This window comes from Adiantum capillus-veneris, chromosome 16 (assembly GCF_014529385.1).
Source record: "Adiantum capillus-veneris isolate H3 chromosome 16, ASM1452938v2, whole genome shotgun sequence".
NCBI lineage: Eukaryota > Viridiplantae > Streptophyta > Polypodiopsida > Polypodiales > Pteridaceae > Adiantum > Adiantum capillus-veneris.
This window is the reverse complement of record NC_140946.1, coordinates 62,016,022-62,026,350: the sequence shown is the minus strand read 5'-3', so window position 1 is coordinate 62,026,350 and position 10,329 is coordinate 62,016,022. Positions and strand designations below refer to the sequence as shown.

At 40.9% G+C, this 10,329-nt stretch overlaps 1 protein-coding gene across 1 annotated transcript; it reads right to left on the bottom strand.

Moving 5' to 3' along the window:
• Nucleotides 1–895: 895 nt before the first annotated feature.
• Nucleotides 896–2,094, bottom strand: LOC147439153 (uncharacterized). The gene is made up of 3 exons (XM_086483975.1): nucleotides 1,774–2,094; nucleotides 1,457–1,705; nucleotides 896–1,030 (listed from the first exon to the last, which is right to left on the bottom strand). Exons 1-3 carry the CDS (start codon nucleotides 2,092–2,094, stop codon nucleotides 896–898), a joined length of 705 nt encoding a protein of 234 aa, XP_086340101.1.
• Between the last annotated feature and the right edge of the window lie 8,235 nt (nucleotides 2,095–10,329).

Sequence of the window (10,329 nt, the reverse complement as noted above, 5' to 3'; positions counted from 1 at the left end):
CATGGAACGGGAAGAGCGCCGCTCCATTCGAAACCTTTACATTGATGATGAATGTGAATCATTGTAAATTATTGTGACATTTGTTTCATTGATCGTACATGAAATCCTTATTTTCAACTATAATCTGTTATGTCTTTTTTATAACAAAAATTTAGTATCCAAAAGTCTTCCATTTAAATGTGTATTGTTATTGTTGCAATCTTGCATTCTCTCTCTCTCACACACACTCTCTCTAGACATGAGATTAGGGTGTATATAAATAAACAATTGATTTAGGCATTCCGTTCGTATTGATCAATGCAGTATGTATCCTCTTGTAGGTAAAGTTCTCTATGTCCTTTTCAAGTAACAAAATCCATTCTTGTCAATATGTATTCGAGAACGGAATAGGAGCATGTATTGAAGTGACTCAGACCACCTTGTCTAATAGGAGTACCCTTCCGCCAAGACTTACTCGAAAACTAGGATCGCTCGGAAAACCTCGCTCGGAGAACGGTAACACTCTCATTGCCCAACCCCCTTGTTGAACATTCATGTTCAAACAAAAGCATCTTTATTCTTCTACCAACTGCAAAAACTGGCAAACACTATTCAAAATTGTGAGCAAACCAAAAAACCTATTGTATGTACAAAGTCTTATTTGCGGCTAGTGTAAACCCTGTTCAGGTTGGTTGCCCAGACCCTTCTACCAAAACTTGATGCTCTACTGGCACCAATCCCCTCTCAAAATATGGCTTGCGACGTCCACCATTCACCCTATTCTTGAGAAGACGACCATCCATCCGCATCAACAAATAAGTGCCATTAGAAAAGTCCTGATGAACTTTGTAAGACCCTATCCACTTATTCTTAAACTTCTTCTGGAAGGTAAAATCCAGATAGCTCTCATATTTTATCACCAAATCCTCTCTATTTGCTTCTCTGGCAAATGCTGATTGAACTTTGCTACTATTTTCTCCCGCTGCTTCACATAGAAATTTGTTGCTGCCTCACGATCCATCTTCGGGGCTTCAAGACTGGTTATCTTATCCTGCAAAACATCTTGGTGAGACTTGTTAATCCGCCACATACCTTTTAGTGCACATAGCTGTACACGAAAAGACAGCACTGCTTCCTTGCCATAGACCAACTCATAAGGAGTAAAGTTGGTAGCCACCTTGTAAGAGGTCATGTATGCTCACAAACACTTATCAAGGTTAGCTTCCCACTCTTCAACCTGTTTGTATATATACTTTGTGAGCATCTTGAAGATTTTTCCATTTGCAATCTCAACATAACCATTGCATTGAGGATGGTATGGAGATGAAAATCTATGCTGAATACCCAACTTTTCCACTAGTGCACGCACTAGTTTGCTTCTAAAACCCTGACCCCGATAAAAAATGAGCACCCTAGGAACTCCAAAGTGGCAACATATGCAATCAAGAACAAATTGAGCAACTGTAAGGGCATTTACCTCCTTTATCGCTTTTGCTTCAACCCACCTGGTAAGGTAATCAATAGCCACCACAATGTACTTCTTACCACTTGCAAACTTGGACAATGGACCGATGTCATCCAACCCCCACTTCTCAAACGCATCCTGAGCTATGATAGCCCCTTGCGGTTCAGTTACTAACCTCCTTTCACCAATCATTTGGCACGGATGGAATGTCTTGCACCAGTAGTGCACATCTCGCACAATTGAAGGCAACGGAAACCACCTCTTAGAATGCAAAACAAAACTTGATCCTTACCCTGATGACCACTTTCCTTGTGACACTGTTCCAATACCATGCCAATCTCCTCTTTGTAAATAACTCTTCTCAACACTCCGTATCTTCCGTAGGTCATCAAATCTTCTCCCACTAGAGTGAATTTCGGTGCCTTTTGAACAATTCTTCTCTTTTGCAGATTTGATAACCCCTCCAAACATTGACTTGTACTCAAAAAATCATCAACCTCCTTGAGGGTTTCCCTACCTGCATAAGTAGCCGGTGCCACATATAGACTTGATACTTGAGTCTGCAATCGACTGCTAGCTAATCGATCCGCCTTTTGATTCTGTTCTCTTCTGACATGCTTGAACTGCACTTCTTCAAAGAACTTTAACATTTTTTTAATGGAAAAAACCAAATTTTGAGAGAATCTCTTTTTACCTCTTTCATCACTGCCCCAAAAGCTGCTTGATAACTAAGAGGGTATCACCCTTAACTACCAAATTTTGAGAGAATCTCTTTTTACCTCTGTCATCACTGCCCCAAAAGCTGCTTGATAACTAAGAGGGTATCACCCTTAACTACCAACCTGGAGATGCCAAACTCGACACATTGCTTGAGCCCCAAGTGAAGTGTCAAGTATTCTGCTTCATTATGCATGTGAACACCCTCCAAATCATAGGACTTGGAAAAATATACTGCACCATGGGGATCCTGAATGACCACACCACCTCCTACCTTCTGCACAACTCTTCTATAAGCGTCATCAAACCACATGGTAAAAGCTTCCTTCAGATCTGGTTCCTCTGCAACATCCTCTTTCACCACCCTCAGGTAGATGGGTAGGTCCTCATCCTTGTTGACCAAGATATCTGCCAAATGAGACCTACTCGTATGATCAATTTTAAACTCGAATTCAAACTCCTGCAATTCTAGTACCCATTTCTTTATTCTTCTCCCTAGCTGTAGATGAAGCACCACCTCAGGCAACAAATTGTTAGATGCGAGCACATAAAACTTTTGCACGATTAAATGCACTTTGAACTTGCATCAGGCAAAGACCAAGGTCATCATCCACTCTTCATCCTCTGTATATGATCTCTCCCTTGGGCTAATCACTCTGCTACCAAAATAGATTGGTTTGTGGAACTTACCTACCTTTTGCATCAATACGGCACCTATGGAAACCGTACCCACCATCAGGCCACATAAAAAGCATCCTCATTGTTAGGAGGACACACCATAGGTAGCTGACATAATATTTCCTTCACCTTATCAAAGGCTACCTGTGCATCTTCAGTCCATCGAAAACTATGAACCTGTTGGCTCAACTTTTGTAGGGGGTACACATATTGGGAGAGTGTCCAAAAGAACCTAGCCAAATACTTGAGTTTGTGCACAAAAGAAGCCAAACCTATCGCATCGGTGGGAGGATCCATCAAAACTAAAGCCTTCAATTTTTCAGGATCCGCTTCAATACCATTTTGTGAGAGCAAGTGGCCCAAAAGATGAGCCCGTGGTTAGCCAGAACTCTGATCGCTGATTTGAAAAGACCGACACGCTCCACAAAGTGAGCACTTTAAGCCCATGCACTCATTTCATTTCTATCCCCTCAATTGCAGTTGCCCAATCCGGTACAGATCTTCAATTAGCTCAAACTTCAAACTGCCATAACTTCTGCACCGTAGCTCCAATGGACAAGCCATAAAGACAGGTCAGTAGAGCACTTCAATTACTATAGTTTTAGATCATAATATCCCATCTATGCTCTCTTAAAGCATAGTCCTTTTTAGCATCACCAAGGCATCAATTGGCCTTTTAAACCGCATTTGACATACATTCAACATTAAACTTGACCTGTTACCAAGCCTCGAACATTGTTCATTAATCAAGTAAACTTCAAATAAGCTTGACATGCATTTTTTTGGTATCTTTCTTGGCATGGGAGTGGAGCTGAATGACATCCACCCCCTTGAACCTGCACAAACTCTGGTCTGTGCCAACTGCACTTATGAAGAATCATCAAGAGCATCATCAGACTCATCGTCTGATGCATACATAGCACTGTCTTCAGGAGGTTGATCTGTTGTTGAAATATCCAATATTAATCCCACCATCTCGTTGCTTAAACAACTTAACACTTTTCCCTGCAAATAGGCACCTTGAGCTCTGTTGACAGGCACATCAGTATGACAATTTAGTGGTCAGTCAGATCTGTTTTGCTAGTCAGTCAGATTCTGGTCAGTCAGATGTTGGTCAGTTGGATTCTGGTCAGTCAGATGTTGCTGTGTCAGATTCTGGATTACTGCTGAATCAGATAATGTTGAGTCTGATATTATCTGAAGTCGGATTTATACTGAGTCGGATTTCTTATGAGTCGGATTTTTGCTTAGTCAGATATTTGGCCAAGAACTTCTTTTGGGCAGTTACAACTGTTTCGTGTTGGATAATTCATGGGCTTAGAGGACGACTTGGAGAGATGATCTCTCGAGCTATAAGATTTTCTTGAAGACGAATATGAGTTCTGAGTTTACCCTAATCTCTCCTCCTTGCTCTGTCTGATCTTGTCTCTGTGTTATTCTGCTGAGTTTGATTCTTGTATTAAGCCTTATGAGGAATGTTTAGCTTGTTTTTCTTCATGTGTTGTCGAACCCCAACACATTTGGCGATCCTGCTGAGTCTATCTCTCTGCTGAGTCTGTCTCTCTGCCGCGTCTGTTTCTCTACTGAGCCTATTTCTCTGCTGAGCCTGTTATGTTGTTGTGCCTGATGTATTACTGTGCTGGCATTGCGTGAGTTGGGTTGTGTGTTCCATTGGGAGATGTTGCATGTCAGAGAGACCATTTGATGTTGCCTTAGGGGGCATCATCCATCCCCAACATTCATCTGTAGATTCAGATTTTCAGCAATTCAGAGAATTGGGGGACTGTCCCTGAGTCGTACCATTCACTCTAATGGAGGCTTGAGAGTGGGTCTAGTGCTGTGGCGTGTTGACATTTTGGGCCATGAGCAGCATGAGCGATTGCGATTGTAGAGCAGATGGTGGACAATGTGGTTTCTTGGAAGTGCAAATAGATGAAGCAAAGTACCAAGTGAGAGAGGCAATAGGGGTTGTCTCGTGAAGGGCTGCAAGATAGAGGATCCAATTTGCTGAATCTGAACCTGCATATTCAACCTGACACTGTTGAATCAAAATGTGAAGTTGCTGAATTCAACTCTATTTGTGCTGCTGAATCAGAACTGTAGCTGGGATTTATTTCAGACAACTTGCGCAGTGCAAGAATCCTTGAGAAGTTTGGAGTGTTTCAAGTAAGAGTTATTTCAAATTTTGCACAAAGTTTACCTGAATTTCTGATTTTAGAATTTGTATAGCATGATGAAGCACCTATATGTCAAGATGGGAGTGGATCTAGGTATTGTATCCTATGCTCTCCACTTTCAAATTACATGTAGTCTCAGTTCAGTGTGGTGCACTGAATATGAGGGCTAACTTGTTATCTGATTTTTGATTTCTGGAAATGGGTAAAAAGAAGAAGAAGAAATGTGAGGTTTGCATGAGTAGGCTGCATGAGGTGGATGCTTGTCCGTCTATGGTTGATGAGTGCTCAAAGGGAGAGAAGTGCAAAAAATGGTGCATGGTCAGATTGTGTAGAAAGCTTCGCAAAGTTGTAAATTTTTTGCATAAAGCATCATGCTTTGAAGAGATGGAGAGGGCATTAGACAAGCTAGATGACCTAGAGTATGAGTTGGAGAGTGCATATGAGTGGCTTGCTGATCATAAAGGGGAAAGACGGAAGTCATGTGCAAGTAGGAAGAAAGTGAGTTGTTTGCGAGAAGCATGTCAGAAATTGAGGGATGTTTTTGAGGAGGTGTCTGAGTTGAGCGAGGATGAGGATGATGAGTGGGACTACCCAATGGGCGTGTCAACATGTCAGGGAAAGGGAGTACAAGTGGGAGGAGTGATCCAAAGGAGCCACCAAGGACCCATAGATACCCCTAATCCGACATCAGAAATTCCACCAAATGGGAAAGTTCTTCACCACATACATCCAAATAACAACCATGATGTTGAAAACATGTGTAGAAGCAATGTTTTTGCATCAGATAGTCTCAGATTTGAAAATTCAGCTTGTAAACCATATCAAATTTCAGTTCCAAGTCCTCCTAGAGAATACTCTGATGTTGCAAAAACCATTATTTTTGCAAGTTTTCTTGACCTATTGGAGCAAGATGGAAACACAACATCAATGCATGCTTCCACTCACCAAGGTAGGACTGAACATCACCAAAAATCAGATCAGGGGAGTCAATCTGAGTGTCCAAAATCAGATCGGGGTAGTCACCCTAAATGTGGAAGACTTCATGTTCTAAGTAAGGGAGATGGCATTGATGCTGATATGTTTTTTGTTGATTCTGAGCAAGTTTTTGATCCAATTTTGAAGCCTGAGACGTACTATGGAAGTGATCCTATGGACCAACATAGAGATTTTTTGATAGGTGGAGTGGAATTTTCTGATCTAAAAATAATGTCGCAAGTACTTGATTCGAAATCTGATGTGATGCAGCAAACTCCAAGATTTCTTGGAATGCAAAAACAAATTTGTTTGATTTCAGAGACAAACTCAGATTTTTATGATGTTTTTGGGGAGGAACTTGAGCAAACTATTGTAGGTTTGCCAAATTTGTGTGAGGATGATGCTACTACTCTGCTTTATCTCTCTGAATCAATTCAGATTAAAGCAAAAGAAGATCAGATTGGTTGTTTTCTGAATTTGCAAATTCAAGAAAGTTGGTTTTTGGAGCCTAACTCAGATTTTGAAGCAAAGTATCAGTGTTGTAAGATGTTGCAGATGTTGACGACGCATTGCTTGATGGTTGCAAAGAGGTTTTTTCATCTTGAACCAATTCCAGGTCATTATGAAGTGCAATTTGATTTGTTGGAAGTGTTATTTGCTGCAAATTGGTGGCTAAAGCTGATTATGGAGATGTATATTAGCTGTATGAGCTTATTCTCAAAGTCAAAAGTTGCAAATATTGAAACTTGTGGAGTTTTTCACGATCAGATTTCTACGTTTGAAGTAGATGTTACTGATGTTCTCAATGCAGAAGTTGCAAATCATATTTTGCAGATGCACAATGTTGAGGCTAATGACTCGATGATCCATATTTCATATTGTTTAAAACAGATTTTGCAGATTGATGATCAGGCAGAAACAATTTTTTCCTTGATTTTGCAAAAGTCACGTGGAAATCAAAGGGATATGAAATTTTGGATGTTTTTCCATGACAAAGTTAGAGAGTTTTTTGAATGGAATGATTGATTCCTATGGAAGGAGTTGTTCTATCTCTGATTTACCTGAAATTCTTGATTTTGAAGAGAAGGACTTTATTTCAGATTTGGAGATAATTCTAACTCAATGTTGGAAGAGTTTTGTCTATTTGCATGAAGCAGATATTGCAGATTTTCAAACGGATACAATATTTTGGATGCAATATCAGAATTCTGAATTTTTGATGCAGATATCAGAATTTGCAGAGATGAAGATGTTCTTGAAGCTGAATTTATTTTCAAGAAGATTCAGTATGATTGTTGATTATTGGTTTTACAAGTTTATCTTCTATGAGGAGGATTGGATGTGTTTGTATATGATGATGTTGGAGTATTGGCATGTTGCTATATATTGGTGCACAAGTAATTCACTTGATCTAGTGAGGTACTGCGCAATACTTTGGGATATCAATGTAAGTTTTTTGGGAATTATTGGGCGGTGTCTAGTTGTTTTGTATGGTGTATGTTGTGTATCTTGGATTAAGTTCCAGGCACTACACTTTGCATCATATAGGGATATTAGCATTGATACTTTGGGATAAGGCATTTGACTCTGATCAAGGGATGTGTGGATCCGAGTCGGATTTTTGAGAAATCCACCACCGGGACGTGCCATGTGTTGACATGCACATCAGTATGACAATTTAGTGGTCAGTCAGATCTGTTTTGCTAGTCAGTCGGATTCAGGTCAGTCAGATGTTGGTCAGTCGGATTCTGGTCAGTTCGATGTTGCTGCGTCAGATTTTGGATTACTGCTGAATCAGATACTGTTGAGTCTGAAATTATCTGAAGTCGGATTTATACTGAGTCGGATTTTTGCTTAGTCAGATATTTGGCCAAGAACTTCTTTTGGGCAGTTACAACTGTTTCGTGTTGGATAATTCATGGGCTTAGAGGACGACTTGAAGAGATGATCTCTCGAGCTATAAGATTTTCTTGAAGACGAATACGAGTTCTGAGTTTACCCTAATCTCTCCTCCTTGCTCTGTCTGATCTTGTCTCTGTGTTATTCTGCTGAGTCTGATTCTTGTATTAAGCCTTATGAGGAATCTTTAGCTTGTTTTTCTTCATGTGTTGCCGAGCCCCAACAAGCTCAGTGCCATCAAGCTTGCCCAGCTTCTAGGTCGCATTATCATAAATATGAAGTACTATATATGGTCCAAACCATCATTTAACCATCTTCCACATAGCAGTTTAATGGTTCTCCAGGCTACTGGTAGCCTCTTTAGCGAGCATTGGGTACTTTTCCTCCAAATGCAACCGCATACCTGTGCCCTTCATCATCGTCTTGACCTATAGCCCACCCAATACCTGTTGCACTATGTGCGCTCCTTGCCGCACTGTCGAAGCAAAGGACTTGCCGATACACCGTGTGCGAGCCACAAATGGCTCCAAGCACACAACAAGCCTAAACTTAGCAAGCTCAAGAGAGCAAAGGGTGTGTCACTCACCGCTGTAGGCTCGCCTTCGTAGTGGATTCCTCGCCGCGATGAAGAAGAAGCTGCAGTTGTGCCGCGCTCAACCGCTTCGCCGCCGTCGTGCCTTCGTAATGCTCGATCGCACACACACTCTCCCTCTCTCTCTCTCTCTCTCTCATACACACACACACACGGAGGTGAAGAAGAAGAAGAAGATGGAGATGGAGATGGAGATGGAGCAAGAGCACTCTTCTATTGCACAAATGAGAGAATGAGTGAATTTTAGGTTTAGTTGGCTTTTATATGAGCTCACCCCATTCACACTTGGGCGCCCATGCTTAGCCAACTAATCCCTTGAATGTCCCAGTTAGAGTGCGCCTCTCATCGGCGATCACTCTTACCCTTTTCCTATTGGTCCGACAAGCCCGGTACCTGACTCTACCAAATACATAATCCACGTCCGTCATACGTGATGGGGTGTCCGTGAGCCGTGAGGGTTAACATGCCCCCTTCCTGATGTAGATTCCGTCCTCGGAAGCTATTGAGTTGAAGCTCGTTCGTCGAGGTGGAAGAGCATTTGAGATGAATGTCCTTAGCCTTCTTCAGTCACTGGAAAATCAAACAACATTGGCACGGTAATTGCATTTTCATAAGTGATTAAAAAGCATATGCAGTTTTAGGTAGACACATTGATTGGTAAAAGAATTTCAAACAATTTGTCAGCAATGAACATTAAATTGCAATGTAATCAAATGCATAAACAGATGTAAAGGTAAAAAATTAAACAAGTCTGGGGTCGCCAATTTGACGGTCGAAAGGCACTAGAGATCGAATATTAATACCATGGGTAAGCTTCTTAATTTTCTGTGGTCAATTAAGTTGTTTAATCGCGAGAGCCAAGTATTCATGTTCGAGGGCTGACTAGAGGCTATATCTAGAAGACCTTGTAGTTAAGCTACCATAAAAGGAATTTCTCATGAAATCATCGCCTGACTGATTACTTTTTCTTTGACCCCTCAAAGTCTTTTCACAGTGATTCAATTTGATGTGTGTGCTTATTTTGTATGCCTTGGGTTTTTTGCTTTTCAAGGAAAAGCGCCCACACTGGGAACCTCTAGGGCTCAAGTACCATAGGCAATACATGTGAGTGAAGTACCAAATCAAGCTGAGATTTCTCTTTCAGCTTAAGATTTTACAGTGTGGCACTTTGATTTTTTTGTTTGTTCATTTTCAGCATTTTAATTTTGTAACTTTGGGGGGTCATATAACACTGATACACCTCCCCAGGCTCTTCACACTAGTAAACTCCCTTTATAATACTTAAGCTAAAGGTCAATAGGGTCAAGCCCACTAGAAAGCCCTAGTACATTTCACACAATGCTGCCTAAATCGGATTAAGAACCTAAGTAACCGTTGATTATTAGGAAGGCATTCCCCATGGTATTAAGAGAAGATCTCTAACACCTAACTTGGTCAAACTAGCTTAGTCGGACTGCTTGAGTTTTAAACCTAGACAATTGATTATGACAAAAGATTACATTGAATTAAATGTTTGATACTAAGCAAATGCGCTGAATATTATGCTACCAATCACAATCAAAGCAGACAAACATGGATGCAAAAAGATAAGGGGCAATGCTAATGGACAAGAAACACCTGTTTGCGTCAATGGTCGCGCTTGATTTGAAGAGTGAGTCGAGATAAAGATTCCATGAAGGTCCAAATCCTACCAATAGCAACACGCTCCTGTACACACTAGGAAACAAAAGGAATACCTCCAGGAGGCACATCAGTGGGAAAAGAGAACTTCGCTAATCACTCAACTCTAAAACAGAAACACTCCTATCGTACTGATCTTACCTACCCTCCATCACTCAAGTGATGAG

Bases quoted from the DNA above. Each gene is read 5' to 3' on its own strand.
- LOC147439153 (XM_086483975.1), bottom strand. From the start codon at position 2,094: ATGTTAAAGTTCTTTGAAGAAGTGCAGTTCAAGCATGTCAGAAGAGAA. The intron at 1,706-1,773 runs GTATTGGAACAG...TTGCATTCTAAG, and splicing joins ACAAAGAGGAGATTGGCATG to AGGTGGTTTCCGTTGCCTTC. The intron at 1,031-1,456 runs GTAAATGCCCTT...GATGTTTTGCAG, and splicing joins AAGCAAAAGCGATAAAGGAG to GATAAGATAACCAGTCTTGA.